The sequence below is a fragment of the Bubalus kerabau genome, chromosome 1 (genome assembly GCF_029407905.1).
Source record: "Bubalus kerabau isolate K-KA32 ecotype Philippines breed swamp buffalo chromosome 1, PCC_UOA_SB_1v2, whole genome shotgun sequence".
NCBI lineage: Eukaryota > Metazoa > Chordata > Mammalia > Artiodactyla > Bovidae > Bubalus > Bubalus kerabau.
Genome location: NC_073624.1, coordinates 6,068,249 through 6,086,026, shown reverse-complemented (window position 1 = coordinate 6,086,026; position 17,778 = coordinate 6,068,249). Strand labels below are relative to the sequence as shown.

The 17,778-nt window shown below is 56.6% G+C and overlaps 1 protein-coding gene and 1 non-coding gene across 3 annotated transcripts; both read left to right on the top strand.

Moving 5' to 3' along the window:
* Window positions 1–4,682: 4,682 nt before the first annotated feature.
* TSPO (translocator protein) lies at window positions 4,683–17,494 on the top strand. Of its 2 annotated transcripts, none has more exons than XM_055565980.1 (4): window positions 4,683–4,834; window positions 13,475–13,685; window positions 16,138–16,276; window positions 17,044–17,493. In XM_055565980.1, exons 2-4 carry the CDS (start codon window positions 13,504–13,506, stop codon window positions 17,230–17,232), a joined length of 510 nt encoding a protein of 169 aa, XP_055421955.1. In that variant the 5' UTR covers window positions 4,683–4,834; window positions 13,475–13,503; the 3' UTR covers window positions 17,233–17,493. The 2 variants fall into 2 exon arrangements, with proteins under 2 accessions (XP_055421955.1, XP_055421958.1); XM_055565983.1 differs by lacking the exon at window positions 4,683–4,834 and adding an exon at window positions 5,813–5,905 and having other exon boundaries at window positions 17,044–17,494.
* On the top strand, window positions 16,442–16,514 carry TRNAG-CCC (transfer RNA glycine (anticodon CCC)). Its single transcript has one exon. It is a non-coding gene; the product is annotated as a tRNA-Gly (tRNA).
* Window positions 17,495–17,778: the final 284 nt, after the last annotated feature.

Genomic DNA, 17,778 nt, shown 5'->3' with positions numbered 1-17,778 from the left:
AGGACTGTCCCGGAACAGTGGATACTGACTGCTGAATGCAGAGATTCTGCCCATGCTCTCCCCAGCTGGGCTCCCAGAAATGTTCAGCCAGACCCCTACCCTCCAGGCAAGAGGTGGAGGGCCTTTGGAGACTGTGACCAGTCCAAGAGGAAAATTCTAAAGATACTGACGCAGATGGCCCTGGTGGTTAGTGACAGTGGTTAAGAATCTGCCTTCCAATGCAGGGGATGATGGTTGGATCCCTGGCTGCCACAATCCAAGATTCTTCAAGCTGAGCAGAGCTACAAAAAATAACAACAATGCATAGGAATCAGATACTATCATGAGAAAAGAAAGTAACTGTCTGAAGAAAGCTGCCCTTGAGCCTGAGTACCATAGCAGAAGATCTCACAGGCTGCAACTGAGACCTGACAGCCAGAAATAAATAAACAAATATCTAACAAATAAATGAGGATACTGACAGACCAGGAAGTTACCGAACAGCCGCCAAGTTCAACTCACAGTGAAGCTAATTCAACGTATACTATCTGTAGACTTATTTTCCTTTTTCTTCTAATCATGAGCAGCCAGCCGAACATCCTCAAACATCTGAGGAAAGCCTCTAACATACAGAAAAATAAATAAGTAAGACAACGGCAACGTGGGAATCCCCCAGTTGCCCAGTGGTTAGGGCTTGGTGCTTTCACTGTTGTGGTCCATGCTCAGTCCCTGGTGGGGATTGAACCTAAGATGCTGCAACTGGGCAGTGTGGCAAAGAATAAAAAATAACAACAATAACAAAAGTAAATAATAGCAACAATAAAAAATAAAAAATAACAACAGCGTGTCCTCTGTTCATGTCTTAACCTGAACATCTCTTCCGCATCTCTGATAGGAATCAAGAACAATCTTGAGAGAAGAAAGTAATTGTTTTAAGAAAATTACCCTTGATAACTGAGAGGTAAGTGAAGCCATTGCGTCAATGAAAAAAAAAAACACAGGAAGTTGTTTTTTTTTTAAGAACATTCAGAAAACAAACAAACAAACACGCAAAAAAACAGTGCCTTGGAAATAACAAATAAGACAGCAGAATTTAAAAAAAATCAACAGAGGGATTTCCCTGGAGGTCCCATGCTTGAGGCTCCATGCTTCCAATGGAGGGGGCACTGGTTTGATCCCTGGTCAGCTAACTAAGATCCCACGTGCAAAAAAAAAAAAAAAATTAAGTAAAAAAATTAGGGACTTCCCTGGTGGTCCGGTGGCTAAGACTCCATGCTCCCAGTGCAGGGGACCCAGGTTCGATCCCTGGTCAGGGAACTAGATCCCATATGCCACAACTAAAGAGTTTGCATGCTGCAAGTAAAGACCTGGTGCAAATAAATAAATAACTATTTTTAAAAAAATCAATAGAGGGCCAGGAAGAGAAAGTTGAAGAAACTTCACAAAAGTTTTTCCTTTTTTTTTTTTTTTTTTAAAAAAAGCAAATTCTGAGAAGAAAGGAAGTTAGAAACCAGCCCAGGAAGTCCAGGATTCTGAGTAACAGGGATTCAAGAAAGAGAAGTGAGAAGTTGGAGGGAAGGAAACCAAAACTTTTAATTTCTGAAAAAATAAAGGATATGAACATCCCAAGAGCTGGCACCATGGATGAAATTAGACCCACGTCGAGGAGTTATCAGTATAGAATTCCAGAACTCTGGGGACGAAAAGCTTAAAACTGCCCAGGAAGAACAAAACAGGTTTTACACAGAAAGGCTAAGAATGCAGAAGGGCTTCAGCTGGCTCATCAGTATGTCCTCATGATGCTGCGGGGCAAGGATCTCCAACTGAATTGTCACTCAGTCAAGCATCCTTCAAGACAGCCATGGAATAGAATGCAAGATCTCCGAAAAGATACCTCCTTTGCTGTCTTTCTTAAGACTGCCTCCTGGAGGTTTCCCTGGTGGTCCAGTGGTTAGGAATCCACCTGCCAATGCAGGGGACATGGGTTCGATCCCTGGTCCAAGAAGATTCCCCATGCCATGGAGCAGCAAAGTCTGTGTACCACAGCTTCTGAGTCTGTGCTTTAGAGCCCGTGCTCTGAAGCAAGAGAAACCCCACAGTGAGCAGCCAGAGCACCACGACTGGAGAGAAGCCCCGGCTCACCGCAACCAGAGCGAGCCCGTGCAGCAGAGAAGAGCCAGCACAACCAAGGAAAAAAAGCTGACTATCTGGTGAGCCTGGCCTAGGCTCGCACCCACCCTTGGCTGTCTTGATCACTGTCTGATGAACCCTTTTCTCCCCTCCATGTCCTGCTGCCTGGCTCCATGAAGGACACTGTTCCACCTCACAGAAGTGTCCGCAGAAGTGCTCCTGAGATCTGGACACAGGTGCAGTGAGCTCAAAAGCAAGAAGACAGACCACCCATGCCTCTGACTGCTTTGTACTAAAAGTCCACACTGCCGCCCTGCAGTACATGCTGGTAGGGCAGCCACACCCCGGCCTTGCCCTCTGGCTGCCCCAGAGGACTCTTGTCAATGCTTAGGGAGGCTGAGGCCAGTCTGTGCCCCAGAGAGTTTCACCTTCCCAGAGGGTCTTCCTCTGGCCTGGCCGTCATGCCCACTCTCTCTAGCAGGCGAATCAGTATAGGGCTGTTTTATATATGTTTCTGTTTGTTTGAAACAGTCCACAATTAAGAGAAACAATGCAGACAAATGTTTGATGAAGTAGAAAGAGGTTTTTGATTTATTGTAAGGGGAAGAAAACAAATTACAGAACCAATGACTGTACAGCATGAAGGCATTCTTGCAAAGGAACACGTGCCTATATGCTTAGAAAAAAGCACAGTAAGACTCTCAAAGTGTTCACGGTGGGTGATGGGAGAGTAGGTGACTTTATTTTTTTTCCTTTTGTTTATATTTTCCAGTTTCTTTGAATATGAATTACTCATGTAAGAAAGTAAACACACAGATAAAACAGAGGGAAATAACTGCATCTGAATCATACTTAGAATTGAGAAGCCGAATGACACAGTGGTTAAGAATGCAGGCGCCTAACCGACTGGCAAGCAGGGTGACCCTGTCACCTCTCTGAGCATTCTCTGGGTTTTGGGAGGGTGTTTTCCATGCCTCCTTCCTGGACTGACTGGGCTTTGCTTGTGTTGGAGCCGTCAGTCTTGGACACGTCGAGTTGCCCAGGATGAGGGGAAATGTGTGCACAGGTGTGCAGGTGGCACAGGTCAGGTAGTCGGGGCCTTGAGCGTCAAGTGAAAGGCTTGGACTGGATCCTAAGGCAGTGGGAGTCACAGAGAATCCTGAGCCGGGGTTGGGGTAGGGGCATGGAAGGAGCAAGAGAGGAGCTGGGGGCCAGCTAGGGAGGACAGCAGACCAGGCTCAGGTGGGGTCTCTGGGATTGGACAGAGGGAGGCGCAAATTAACGGGAGGCTTCCCGACATGGGAGGGGCACCCACATCTCATCTGGACCCATGTGTGAATCCCTCGGGCAGCCACTGGCCCTCTGCAATGTAGGGTCTCCTCTATAAAAAAGGAGGGGCCGGGTATGTTTCTTCTGCCCCCCTCCCCCGCCCCCCGTCCCCGGCCCTGGTGTGCAGCAAGGGTTTGGGAGTGGACATCTCTGCCTACCAGGAGGCTCCCCTGTGGGCCTGGAGCCCCGCATGCAGGCGGGGTTGGGCGGGAGGAAAGCTGTGATGCCTCCCCCCACAGGGCTTCCGGGGCAAGCCACCGGGCACCTCCTTACAGGAAGAGGGCCAGGGCTGGCAGCTCGCTGGCAGGCGTGGCCAGACCCACTTCATTAGAAACAACAGCCGCAATGCCTGGGCCCCGGTACTTTGAAGGATCCAGGAAAATGTAATTTCTTTTAAAATCAGAAGAAAAAGATGAAGAGAACGTTATCCTTTTTTCATCCTTATCTTTAGATCAACACAGTCAAAGGCTGCCCATGAAGGCAGAAATGCCAGGGCCTAGGAAAGTCAGACCCCAGCCCCAGGGAAGCAGGCATAGTTGACCTTGTCCCCCGCTTCCCTGCCTCTAGTGTCCAGTGTGGGCAATTGTGGTTCGGCCGTCTAGGGGGCCCTGCCAGGCCGAGTTCGCCAAGGGGGCCAGGACAGGCCTGGGGCTGCAGTCATTAAGCAGCACCAGCAGATGAAGAGGTGAGGTGCTCAAGGTCAGGACCTGGACATGCTGTCTCATCAGAGTGACCCTGGCAAACTGGAGGCCACCTCTGGGCTGTGATGCTCACTGAATGTCCAGCGTCTGTGGTCTCCTGTATTACCACCTGGCATCCTCCTCAGTCCCGCCATGCTGGGCCCATTTTACAGATGAGGGGATGGAGGCTGAGCGAGCCAGCCACAAGGCAGCCAAGCCCAGACTCAAGAATGCAGCTCTGGCTGCTGTCCTGGGGTGATAGCTAAAGGAACTGGGGTGCTCCTCCGGAGATGGGGGCCCAGGGCGGCTGTGTAGGAGGCTGTTTAAGGTTCTGCCATCAGGCGACTGCAGTTCCCCACAGAGGGGAAAAAGGCTCAAGAGGAGAAGGGACCTGCCTGCAGCGCCGGCTGAGTCTGCGCGGCGCGGCGCGGCGGCCATCGGGGGAAGGAGCAGCGGCCGGGAGACCCGCTCGTGCCCGCGCCGGGGGGAGGCAGAGGCCGGAGGCTGAAGCGCCGGGACCCGCGGGGCTGTGGGCGCCCAGGGGAGGCGGCGGCCGGAGGCGGGAGCGCCCGGACCCGCGGGGCTGTGGGCGGCGCGGCCCGGGCTTGCAGCCAAGCCGGGCGGGGCCGGGCGGGCGGGAAAGGGCGGGCCTCGGGAAGGGCCACCACCTCCCGCCGCGCAGTGCCCTTCCTGGAGCCGAGTCCTCGTCGTCGCTGGTGAGTGGGGACGGGGCGCCGAGGGGGTGGCGGGAAAGGGGCCCCCGTGGGGAGCGACCCCCGACATCGCCTGACAGCCGGCGCGGGGTCTGAGGGGAAACTGCGGCGGGAGGCCACGGGGCAGCACTCACCCGGATCGGCCAGAGGGGCGGCCGGGGCGGCAGGGACCCCAGTCCTGGCCTCCGCGCTCGCGTTCCTGCGCTTCGGGATCCTGGCGAGATGGGGGGCGCGGGAGGGGGACCTTGGGCAGCCCGGCCCTGCCGCACCCCTCCGGGGTCCAGGCACCCCTGCTTCCCGCCCATTCCCTAGCTGAGCCCCCGAGTCCTGCAGAGGGCGGGAGTGGCAGAGCCAGGTACTTGAGATCACAAAATGCCAGGGAGACCTCGTGCTCCTGATCCACTTGAGACACCCCACTTCTACAGGAGGAAACCCAGGCTGAAAAGGGGAAGTCATTTGCTCAAAGCCAGAGAAGGCCCCGCAGAGCCTTAGAACCGGGTCCCTAGATTCCCGTGGACTGTAGCCTGCGCCCCTGGCGTGGGCAGGACCCCCAACTGTGAGCTGCCTCTCCTGAAAAAGAGGTGGGAGCTGGGAGCCCTGGTGGCAGGGGTCGTGGTGTTCCCTGATGACTGGGTTTGCCTCTTGGTGGGTGGCCAGCCAAAAGGCACAACCAAGCCAAAGATGGGGAGAAGGAAGGATTTCTTACTTGCAACAACTAAGGAGAGCGTCTTGCAGCTTTCCCAAAGCAGCATCTCCTCCCACAGCAAAACTGTGTGTGTTAGTCACTCAAGTCATGTCCGACTCTTTGCCACCCCGTGGACTGTAGCCCACCAGGCTCCTCTGTCCCTGGAATCCTCCAGGCAAGAATACTGGAATGAGTAGCCATTCCCTTCTCCAGGAGATCTTCCTGACCCAGAGATCAAACCCAGGTCTCCTGTATTGCAGGCAGCTAAGCATCCATGCATATTCATAAAGGAGCTTGAGTGGAGGAGAATTCATAGAATTCATACGATTGGGACAAAGCGCAGCAACGTCCAAGCTTCTGTTGATTGAAATCACAAGGGATCAGCAAAGGTCAACTTCTTGTTCCTTAGGTTCCAGTCGATCTGTTGGCTGGGAGTGGGGATTGAGAGGGTGGGGATGAAATTCTGCAAAACAGCTAAAAAAAAAAAAAAACTTGTTTCAGGCCAACTTTCACCATGGAAACAACTGGGAGTCTTCACAACTGACTTATTATCTTTGTGGTTGTTACTTCTCTTGCCTGTTTGTTCATTCATTCCCTTAAGATTATTACTGGGATCTGTTCAAGGGCAAAGAACCCCGGCCAGGCTTACATCATGAAACAGGTCAGTCCTAAAATGGTTTCTCTTGTGTCAAGAGAGCCATGCCTGGTTCTTCCTTGGGGATTGTTTTGCCCTGTCTGCTTACAGTGGGGGTTCCAGCTATGGACACGCTGCTGAGTGCCGGAGCAGCCTGGCAAAGGCCCCGTGGCCTGGCCTGGGTTGGGAGTCTCTCTGCTGGCCTAATGAAATATGATGGTCCCTGGTACTGGCCATGTGCAACGGAGAGAACGGCAGGAGGACCAGGACTCTAACCTTCCCTGAGGATATGGGGTTGAGGCTGTTCCAAAAGGGTCATGTCCAGGGAGGAGGCTGCGGACGAGGAGCATGGCCCAAGGTGCCTGGCACAGGGCCACGGGCCCCCGTGTCTCTGTGAGGTGTGGGGACCCCACACAGGGCAGCAGGAGGCAGGGTCTGCTCCTGCCTGGTAGCTCTGGGTTGGGAAAGGTGCTGGGGAGGAAGGGAGGGGAGGCGGCCAGCCTCTTCGGAGAGCAGGGAGACAGGTGCTCAGTACCCCCAGAGGGGGGCTCAGTGGGAATCCTAGGTGCCCAAGGGGGGCTTTGAACAGAGGAGGGCCTGACGCGCTCACCCAGGACCCAGCCCAGGGGCTGAGAGCAGGGCGGCCGGGATTCAGATGCTCTCGTGGTCCGATGGCAGAGGCCTGCCGCCTCCACAGTGCAAGCCCAGAGGCCACTTTCTCTGCCTGCAGAGTGTCTGTGTGTGTATGCGTGTACACACACGTGCTGCCTGCCCCTACGCCCATGACTGAGTGGTATCCAGCTGGATCTGGCAGAAACCAGAAACCACTGATGGTGGGTCGCTGGGGAGGGGAGGGTGGGGGGCGCTGCAGGGGGAGAGACTACTTTCTGCTGCCTACACTTTTGACTTTTCCCGATTTCATTTTTGAATCTGTCTCTCATTTGCATTTCCTGTGACTTATTTTTGATCGTGCTGGCAATGTTTGTGTATGCACTCTGTCTTAAAAAATTAGTCATTCTCCCTAAAGCAGATTCCCTCTTGTCACCCCCAGCCCCCGCCGCCCCCACCCCACACCGGCCGGGTTTCCAGCCGGAGGCAGAATCTTTTAGAACTGTGTGGTCTGTTACACTGGATATTTTCATAATGAAAGAGATGAACAGAGCTTATCATGAGGAGGATTAGTTGTGAGTCATTAAAAAAAAAAAAAGAGGGGGAGAGTCTTAAAACAAGTCCCTGGGACCATCAGTGGTGGCTTGCAGGAAAGATAAGGCTCTGGAGGGTACAGCCTGGGGGTGGGGAGCAGAGAAACGGCAGAACTCTGCCAGTTTCTGGGCAGCGCTTTCTGTACCCCTCTGTCTCTGGCCTCAGAGGGCAGAGGGCTCCTCCAGAGGCCCATTGGCTCGACCCCCACTTTGCAGACAGGGACACAGAGCCCAGGAGTGAAGCATCACTGGGACCAGAGACCCCGGGTCTTGCCCCAGGGGGCCCGGGAGGACTCATCCTGAAACTGCTGCCCGTGAGCCCAGTCCGGACCTGATGCCTCTCGGGGATGGGACACTGGCCCTGAGGCTGGAGGCAGTGAGGCTGTTGGCCCTTAGAGAATCTTCTGGAGTGCAGGCAGAGGGTGGAGTGGCTGAGGTGGGGTGGGAGGAGCTTGAGGGCTCACCCCACACCCCTCGACCTGGCAGGCTTCTGGGGCAGGCCTTGTCAGGCTGGAGGAGGCTGGCGGAGGGGAGGTGACCCAGCCCTTGTTGTGACTGGCCATATGACCCAGAGCTAAGGCCAGCAGGCTCCCAGATCAGGGCCTGGAGGGGTGGTGTGGGCTTCAGGGTCACCCAGATCTGGAAACTTCAGTGACGCCTTGTGCTTTGGTTTCCTCACCTGGAGAATGGTGTGTGCCATGGAGGCCGAGACGGTGTGGGACTCAGTTGAGAGGTGGCTGGCCCCTCCCTGGTGGCTGCTGTGAAGCTGGGTGGAGTGATGCTGACCCAGTGTGAGCCCAGCCTGGGCCTCCGCCAAGCTCCTCCCCACCCTGCTCACTCCCAGAGGCCAAGTGCCTTCTCCTGACCCCAGGGCTCTGCTTTGCTGGGCCTCTTCTTGGTCGAGGTTTCAGTGGCCTCAGGCCTCAAGGATGAGGCCTTTCAGAAGCATTTTCACCCCCTGAGTGTTGGGTGACTGACCGGCTGACATTTTCTCAGCCTTGGGTCTGCGCCATGAGGCTGGGTCTTCTCCTGGAGGGATGCGTGGCCCCCAACTCTGACCCTCCCATCCCCTCGCTTGTTGGCCCTCGCTTGAGTCTCCCCATAACCCCATGAAGCAGGCAGGGCAGGTGGTACCCACCTGATGTCAGGGGAAACTGAGGCCCAAAGTGGAGCTTTGGCCTGAGTTCACCAAGAAAGTTGGAGATGGAGCCAAAGTTTGGGCTCTGAGTCACCGTCTGATGGAAACAAATAAAGGACAGGTGGGTGGCTTTGCCCCTCTGCCTGAGCCCCTTCCTGACCACTGGTGGTCCCTAACCCTAATACTTGGGCCACCTGATGCGAAGAGCTAACTCACTGGAAAAGACCCTGAGGCTGGGAAAGATTCAGGGCAGGAGGAGAAGGGGGCGACAGAGGACGAGATGGCTGGATGGCATCACTGACTCAATGGACATGAGTTTGAGCAAACTCCAGGAGTTGGTGAAGGACAGGGAGGCCTGGCATGCTGCAGGCCATGGGGTCGCAGAGAGTCAGACACGACTGAGAAACTGAACAACAAGCCCATCCCAGAGTGGGTCCCTCTCAGGCCTGCCTGGGCCAGCTGCACCGCCCAGCCCTGCCCAGCCCAGCATGACTCAGCCTGGTGGGTCCCCTAATCAGGTGATTCAAGAGCCTGGCCGTCCCCATGAGGCCTCAGGAAGCTCCCTGTCTGGACTGTTTCCACATGGGCATCTGAGCTACCTATTTTCTGACCCCAGGGCTGGGCAGACCCATTAATCCCCTTGGTCCAATGGTGCATAGATGAACACAGCAGCCTGGACGGGTGGGCAGAAGTGTGGGGTTCAAGCCGTGCTCCGTCACCGCGGCCTTGGGAGAGCCAGCACCCCTTCCCAGGCCTTTGCTTGTTCTGCCCAGCAAGGGGCCAGGGTGATGGGCTCTCCAGCCCCGTCAGCTGGCACCCTGGGGACCGGCTGGGAGCCTGGGCACCGGTTGGGAGCTGTGACGGGGTGACACCTGCCCATGACACCTTGGGGAGAAGTATGGACACAGGCCACGATGTTCATAAACCTCAAAAACACGCTTGGTGGGAGAAGCCAGACCCTACGGTCCACAAATTGCATGGTTCCCCCTAGTTGCGATGTCGGAAAAGGCAAATCTGTAGACACAGGAAGCAGCCTGGTGGTTGCCAGGGGCTGGGGACAGGAGGACCAGGGAGGGACTGCTCATGGGTGCTGGGGCCTTTGGGGGGTGATGGAGATGTTTTGGAGCTTAATATAGATGGTTGCACAACATTGGCAATGTATGAAATTGCCCCTGAACTGTGCCCTTTAAAATGGTTTCTTGTGTGTGTATGCCTTTCATTTCAGTGAATCACAACCACCAGGAAATAAAAACCAAATGGTCAGGAGCCTCTGAGGGGCCTTGGTGGCAGGTGGGGCGTCTGGGGCCAGGGGTGGAGGTTAGGGACTGATGCTGTGATGAATGCAGGGAGAAACAAGTAGGAGGGGATGCAAATTTGTGTCCAAAGCAGGATACTCTTTTTAAAAATGTTTATTTTGGACTCATTTTAGACTTACGGTAAAGTCACAGAGGTAGTACCAAGTTGCCACACACCCTTCACCCAGCTTCCCCTCTGGGACCAGGAAATTCACACCCTGTTGCTAACCCTGCTAACACCATCCGTTGGCCCAGGACACCGTCTGCCAGGATGCCACCTTCTGTTTAGCTGTTACTTGTCTTTAGTCAGTGATGCATCCTTCTGTCTTCTTTCCTTGCCTTCCATGACCTGGCCCTTTTCAAGAGTGCTAGAGGGCAGGGCAGGTATGTGGTCAAATGTTCCTCCAGCTGGGTCTGTGACAGTTTCTCAGGACTGGACCAGAGTTTGCATTTGTGGCAAGAATACCACGTTGACTGTGTCCACCTCCCTGAACCGGGACACGTGTCATATACTGGTGGCATTAACCTTGGTCATCTGTAAAAGGGACACTCCTGGGGGGGCATTCATTTGGGACAAAGTGAGCATAAATTGGACTGTCCTGGGCGAAGGCTCATACGATCATCCTGAGGAGGCCTGAGCTCTGGCCTGGCTCAGGGCCTGACCCCCGGCCCGCCCCTGGACCTCTGGGCCTCGGTGTCCCTGTCTGTGTGTGAGAGTCAGTGCGGGGTGAAGCCCTCCCGCCTGCCCAGCCCACGTCACGGTCTAGGGGAGCCCTCAGGCCCTGAACGCAGCTCGTCATGGTTGCCCAAAGGCTGCCACTTGACTGTGGTTTCAACACATCTATTAAACAGGCCGAGCAGGGTTGTGCCCGGTGGTGCAGACGAGAAAGCAGCTAAGGTGGCCTGGGCTCCCCTGAAGCGACACGTGGTGGCCGGGTCCCCGGGCTCCGCGTCCCCCTGGTACCGGCACTGGGCCAGTGCTCTCCTAGACCTGGCAGAGGTGGGCCTTGTGCTGTGGTGAGATCAGATCCTCACCCCTCGCCCCAGGAACAGTTCCGTGCCCCCTGGAAAGCGGAGGGCTGGGTGGGAAGGGGTGAGGGAGAAACAGGCTGGTTTACCTGTCGGGAGCCAGTCCTGGGCAGTTTATCCTCACGGTTCACCTGTGCAGCGATCGCGGTGGGGGCTGGGGGGTGGGCTCACTGGGCCCATTCCACAGGTGAGAACACTGAGGCCCGGGGACGGAGCACTCACTCACTGGATGGCAGAGCCGGAGTCTGCCGGATGCCTAACACCCTCTGACGGTTCCTTTTTTTTTTTTTCTAATATTTCTTTATTTATTTGGCTGCGCCAGGTCTTAGTCGCAGCACGTGGGATCTTTAGTTGTGGCATGTGGCCCACTGTTTAAAAGTGTGCTCGTTATAGACATTTTGGAAAACGATAACAGAGCATCTTAAGTCCTGCTGGCGAGTGTGGGCCGTAGCCTCCCGAGCTACCAGCTTGTGGAGGGGCCCTGTCCCTGCCCTCGGCACCTTGGGTCCGCACGCAGGTGGGGTAAGATGGTGTGAGCCCCTTGCAGGGTCAGAAAGGACAGTGCTCAGGCCCGGCTCACAGCGGTTCCCAGGAGGTGTTCGCTTTAGGGGGATGACGGCTGCTAACGTCTTCACGTGCTTGTTACATTATAAAAAAGTTTTGTTGGCCACAGCCTGCAGCAAGCTGAACTTGCACCCCTTGCATTGGAAGGCAGAGTCTTAAGCACTGGACCACCAGGGAGGTCCGTCTTTAAAATGCGTATCCATGTTATCTATTTTTTGCTAAAATCGGGATGATTCTGTCGTCTATTTTATATTCTGCTTTCTGCACTGAATGTTAAGGACAGTTGTCATGTTATTAAAGAGTCCGCCCAGCTGGACTTGGGGGTTGGCCCGTCCCTTGCAGTCCCCGGTGCTGGGCACTGAGCTTGCTTCTGCGTCTCGGGCGCTTCTGCATCTCCAGGACAGCAGCTGCCCTGCTGCCCCCGTCAGCCTTCCTCCTTCACCCAGCACCCCAAGGGTTCCCTGGTGCCTACAGGTGGGCATAGCCTCGTCTCTGCACCTGCTGGCCCGCATGCCAGGTGCATTCCAGCCCCTCTCCCCTCCCGTGTCCTGGGACAAAGTGCTGCCTTTCCGTCCTGCACCCTCTTCTCTCTGACCCCAGGTTGGGGTGCCTGCTCTGAGGTCTGGGCCCCTTCTCTTCCACCCACCGTGGTGCCCAGCCCCCACCCAGCAAGTGTGCTGAACCGAGTCCTGCTCCGGGGCCTCTTATCTCCTATACACCCCCCGGGCCCTCCAACTGGAGTCAGGGTGTGTGAGCGGGAGCTCGGTCCCTTCATTTTGTGATGAGGAAACTGAGGCCCAGTCAGGGGTGCAGATAGGTTTGGGAGTCCCATGGCAGGTCCAGGCAGCACTGGCCCCCAGCATCCAGCCGGCTGGACTCTCGGCCCCAGTGAGCTCAGCTCTCTGGGCACCGGGTAGGTCCTCAGTGCAGACCTGGGGGCTGCTGGGCAACAGGGTGTGGCCGACAGGCCAAGTCCGAAGACTGAGTCCCCTCGGCCCCTGCCCGGGGGACTCCAGCCCTGGGGTGGTGGTAGCGGCAGTCCTGCCTGGGCCCTGCTGGCCTCTCAGGGCTGCTGAGGGGCCTTCACCAGCCTTAAACTCTGTCCCTTCTCACCCACAACTGTAAGGTTTTCGACCTGGGCAGAGCCCCAGAGTGCTGTGTGACCCCAGGCAGGCTGCTTTCCCTCTCCGAACACAGGGAAGGGGAGGCAATTTCAGGGCAGACCTGTGGGCTGACGCTGCAACACCTGTCCACAGAGATACCCCCACTGGGCTGGACCCAGGTCGGGATGTTGATGTCCCGTCATTTGCTGGAGGTCACTGGGTGGGAAAGATCCCCTGGAGAAGGGAAAGGCTACCCACTCCAGTATTCTGGCCTGGAGAATTTCATGGACTGTATAGTCCGTGGGGTTGCAGAGAGAAGTCGGACATGACTGAGTGACTTTGACTTTACACAGTACGTTGGTGGGGAGTGGGTGCTCGAGCCAAGCTGTCTGATACCAGTTGTCATGTGAATGACAGTGACTGAATGGGAAGTCCTGGAGCTCTGGGCACAGGTGTGGACGGACGCAGCCTCGGAGAGCCCAGATCAGCACTTGACCTGGGGAGGAAGGGCTGGGTGGCCTTCTTGGTGGAGGCTACCCAAACTGGCCTTGAATTAGGTGGCAGAGAGGAGGGGTCATTTACCAGGAGACATGAGGTCAAGGGTGAGGGTGAGTGAGCAGAGGAGTTTGGCAGCTGGAGCAGGGACTGACGTGGAGCTGACGGGGGCAGGGGCACCCAGGGGGCTCCTGCCCATCAGAGCAGTCTTGTGGGTGGGGGCAGGAGTTTGGGTGGAAGTGTGTTCCCTGGAGCTCTTGGGCTGGGGCGCCGCTGGCTGTAGGGTAAACTCAGCACCCCCCACCCCTCAGCCTCGCACATCTTTTCTGCACTCCTGCTTGTTCCATCAATTGCTTGGTCAATCCATGAGGGATGAGGGGCCGGTAACAGACCCACTGCAGGTCTGCTCACAGGAGGTCCTTAGGAAACGCCGGGGAGGCCCCACCCCCCACTCTGGAGCCTGCCCATCTCTCACCCCCGCCCTGTCTTCTCTTTCAGAACTTTCCGGAACCGCAGCTGCAGCCGCAATGGCCCCGCCCTGGGTGCCTGCTGTGGGCTTCACGCTGGTGCCCAGTCTGGGGGGCTTCCTGGGCGCCCAGTACATCCGCGGAGAGGGTTTCCGCTGGTACGCCAGCCTGCAGAAGCCCCCGTGGCACCCGCCCCGCTGGATTCTGGCCCCCATCTGGGGCACGCTCTACTCGGCCATGGGGTAGGTGGGAGTGGGCGCTGGTGTGGCGCTGGGCCTGTCCACCTGCTGGGTAGGCGGGGCAGGGGAGGCCCAGGCCCGAGGCCCAAGCGTCTCCTCCGGAGGTGAACTCTCCAGGTGCCTGTGGGGAAGTGGGTACCGTTTCCCGGCCCCGTTTGGCAAGTGAAGGTGGAGAAAGCTGTGAGGCCTGTTGATTGCACAACCGAACGCCTTCCTCTGAGGCTTTCTGGAAGGGGTGGCAACCTCATACTGGCACTCTGGCTGTTTTTACAACTTCAGGGAGAGGCCGGCCCCGTTTGTAAAGTTCAGACGCAGGCAGGCGAATGCTTCCAAGACCAATAGCAGTGACAGCAGCGGCAGTCATAGTAGCCATTTGTTGGGCGTCCGCCTGGGGTCAGGCTTTGCCTTTGTTAAGGTTCACGACCCCTCGTTTGACAAGAGACCTCCCGAGGACGCAGGGCCCTACAGGCCTTCCTCCACAGACCTGGGAGGTGCCGAAGGAAATGCGGGACTGGGTGAGGGAGTGCGCACCCTGCTGGCTGCAGTGGGATTTGCACCCAGGAGACTGGTCCGCTTCCCACCATCCTCTGCAATGTTCCCAACACGCAGGTTCTGTGCCAGCCCAGTGGGACTGTAGCGGGCAGAGAGCGGAGACCGGGCCGATGCCCCAGGCTCCTGATGGGAGTAAGACAGTCCTGAGTGTCAGCCGGGCCGCACCCTCTTCCAGGCCCTGGCCCTGCCCCGTTGGCCTGCGGTTCTTCCTGTGTCCGCTTTCTCCTCACCGTCCTAGTCCAGGGGCCCCACCGTTGCTGCCCCCACTTACTCCAGCCTCCAGGCCTCCCCTCCCCATCGCGATTCCCATAGAGCGTCAGTCTGGCATCACCTCTCTATTTGCGGAACCCGGCAGACCTCTCAGAGTAGAGAGCTCAGCCTCTGGCCTCAGACTAGCTGGATTCAAATGCAGACTCACCTCCCTACAGCCTGCCAAGAGCTCTGAGCACTTCTCCCCTCTGTGCCTCAGTTTCCACACCTGTAAGATGGGGGTGACAGTCCTGCCCACCTCATGACGTAATCATGAGGATGAGTGAGCTAATGCTTGCAGAGAGGTGCCTGCATGTGTAAACGTGGAAGAAGTGAAGTGAAAGTCACTCAGTCGTGTCCGACTCTTTGCGACCCCATGGACTATGCAGTCCATGGAATTCTCCAGGGCAGAATACTGGAGTGGGTAGCCTTTCCCTTCTCCAGGGGAATCTTCCCAACCCAGGAATCGAACCTAGGTCTCCCGCATTGTGGGTGGATTCTTTACCAGCTGAGCCACAAGGGAAGCCCAAGAGTCCTGGAGTGGGTAGCCTACCCCTCCTCCAGCGGATCTTCCCAACCCAGGAATCGAACCAGGGTCCCCTGTACCACAGGCGCATTCTTTACCAGCTGAGCTGTGAAGGAGGGCAGTAGCTATTGTTATCAGCGGTGGTATCACTGCCCTTGTGGTCCTAGGACCCCCCAGGGCCAGGTTCTCTTCTGCTTTACCTCCCCAGTGCCCCTCTCAGACCTTGAAGTACCGTTGACAGTAACACAGGCTGACTCAGGGTCTCATGTATGCCCCTGAAAGTGTTAGTCACTCAGTCGTGTCTGACTCTTTGCGACCCCATGGACTGTAGCCCACCAGGATCCTCTGTCCATGGGAGTTCTCCAGGCAAGAATAGTGGAATGGATAGCTTTCCCTGGTGGCTCAGACAGTAAAGCGTCTGTCTACAATGCGGGAGACCTGGGTTCGATCCCTGGGTGGGGAAGATCTCCTGGAGAAGGAAATGGCAACCCACTCCAGTATCCTTGCTCGGAAAATCCCATGGACAGAGGAGCCTGGTAGGTTACAGTCCATGGGGTCGCAAAGAGTCGGACATGACTAAGCTTTCATTTTCTTTCTTTCCCTTCTCCAGGGGATTTTCCCAGCCCAGGGGTTGAACCCGGATGTCCTGCTTTGCAGGCAGATTCTTTACCGTCTGAGCCACCAGGGAAGCTGGTATATGGGCCTAAACCTTTACATATTTTTGTGGCCTAACCCTGGCAAACTCATCCTTATCTCCTAAGGCCCAGCCCCAAATCCCCTAAGGCACATTCATTTGCATGCCTTCTGTACATGCTTCACTCTTGACAACACTGATGATGTCAATTATTTATTGAGTGTCCTACTCAATTATTTATTGAGTACCTGTCCTAAGGGCAGCCGGGTACTGCCCTTAGCACCGCCAACATATTAACTAGGATCTCCGCAGCGACCCCATGAGACAAAGGCCCAGAGAGGTTAAGCAAGTTCCTTGAGGTCACATAGCAGTCAGTGGCAGGGCATGCCTGAGTCATCACTCTGTGGTCTCAGAGGTGAGTGTGGCTTCCTGCCTTGCAGGGAGGCCCCTGGCCTCTTCCCTGTTGGTGCCCTGATCGGTAGCCTCTGTTTCAGGTATGGTTCCTACATGATCTGGAAAGAGCTGGGGGGCTTCTCGAAGGAGGCGGTGGTTCCCCTGGGCCTCTACGCTGGGCAGCTGGCTCTGAACTGGGCATGGCCTCCCCTCTTCTTCGGTGCTCGACAAATGGGCTGGGTAAGTGTGGCCTTGGCTTGTCTCCCTGGTCCCTGGAGATGGCCCCCTCCCTGGGGGGACATGGGGTACCACATCCCAGCCCCCCAGGGCCAGGATCTAAAGGTGGGAGGCAGGGGAGGCACATGGCTCCTGGTCCATTCAGAAGGTCTTAGCAGGGTGGGTACTTCCCTGGTGGTCCAGTGGCAAGACTCCGCACTCCCAATGCAGGGGGCCCCGGGTTCGATCCCTGGTCAGGGAACCTAATCCCGCCTGCTGCAACTAAGCCAAATGCAGCCAAATAAATATAAATATTTTAGGACTTCCCTGGCAGTGCAGTGGCTAGGACGTCACACTTCCAGTGCAGGGGGTTTGCGTTCGATCCCTGGTTGGCGAACTAAGATCCCACATGCGAATTAAGATCCCACATGCCACAGGGTGTGGCCAAAAAGAGAGAACACAGCTCTTAGCAGACCAGTGCCCCTCAGCTGCTTTTCCTCCACAAAGGAAGCCTTGTGGGGCTCTGAAGCTCCATGGATTTAGGGGCCTTGGGTGCAGGAAAACCCACCTTACAGCTGATGCTGTGCACCCCTCCATGTGGCAGAGTTGGGCAAGGGTGATGGTTCCCATATTACAGATGAAGAAACTGAGGCAGAGAACGGGAGCAGGGCTTGGCCATGTCACTGAGAGGCAGCTGGAGAGTCCCCTCTGCTGCTGGGGTCAGTGGGCAGCTGGGACACACCGCCCCGTGGGTTGTGGTGCCTCAGGCCTCCCGGTCCTCGTCTCTGCAGGCTTTGGTGGATCTCCTGCTGACTGGCGGCATGGCAGCAGCCACGGCCATGGCCTGGCACCAGGTGAGCCCGCCGGCTGCCTGCCTGCTGTATCCGTACCTGGCCTGGCTGGCCTTTGCGGCCATGCTCAACTACCGCATATGGCAGGACAACCAGGGCCGGAGGAGTGGCCGGCGGCTCTCGGAATGAGGACGCCTCACCCTCCGAGGACTGCAGCCGCTGCGGGTCAGGCACTGCTGGTGGTGGGGTCCCCGGGCTTCCACAGCCACCAGGCCACCTGTCTGCTCTCAGCCCAGGGGGTGACCAGCAGTTCCAGAGGTGCTCCTCTGAGCTGAGCCCCCATCCCAGAAACAGCGTCCTGTGCCTTCAGCCCTGCTCGAAGCTCGCTTTCGGAACATGGAATTTTATAAGCCAAATAAAGTGTTTCAACTTCTTGGCCATGGCCTGTTTGCTTGGGTGGGACCCCTGGCCGTGGGGAGGGCGAGGGGCTAGTCCTCTGGCTGGGTATGTCTGGGCTGGGTCATCTATGGGATGCAGACTAACACCTCTCATGACCCTTCCAGGAGAGGAAGTGGCCTGCCCAGGGTGGACCGGCAGACACGGGCAGAGAATGGGTGCAGCCTTCGCCCCCAGCCTGGGGAGGAGGTCCCGTCCACCCTCTACGCATCCAGGAAGTCCAGCCCAGGCACCTGAAGGGCCCAGGCCCACTGCCTGGCTCTGCTCGAGCCCCAAGCA

Excerpts from the sequence above, each read along its gene's own strand:
- TSPO (XM_055565983.1), top strand. The coding sequence starts at position 13,504 with ATGGCCCCGCCCTGGGTGCCTGCTGTGGGCTTCACGCTGGTGCCCAGT. Across the intron at positions 13,686-16,137 it reads ACGCTCTACTCGGCCATGGG|GTATGGTTCCTACATGATCT; the intron begins GTAGGTGGGAGT and ends CCTCTGTTTCAG. Across the intron at positions 16,277-17,043 it reads GTGCTCGACAAATGGGCTGG|GCTTTGGTGGATCTCCTGCT; the intron begins GTAAGTGTGGCC and ends TCGTCTCTGCAG.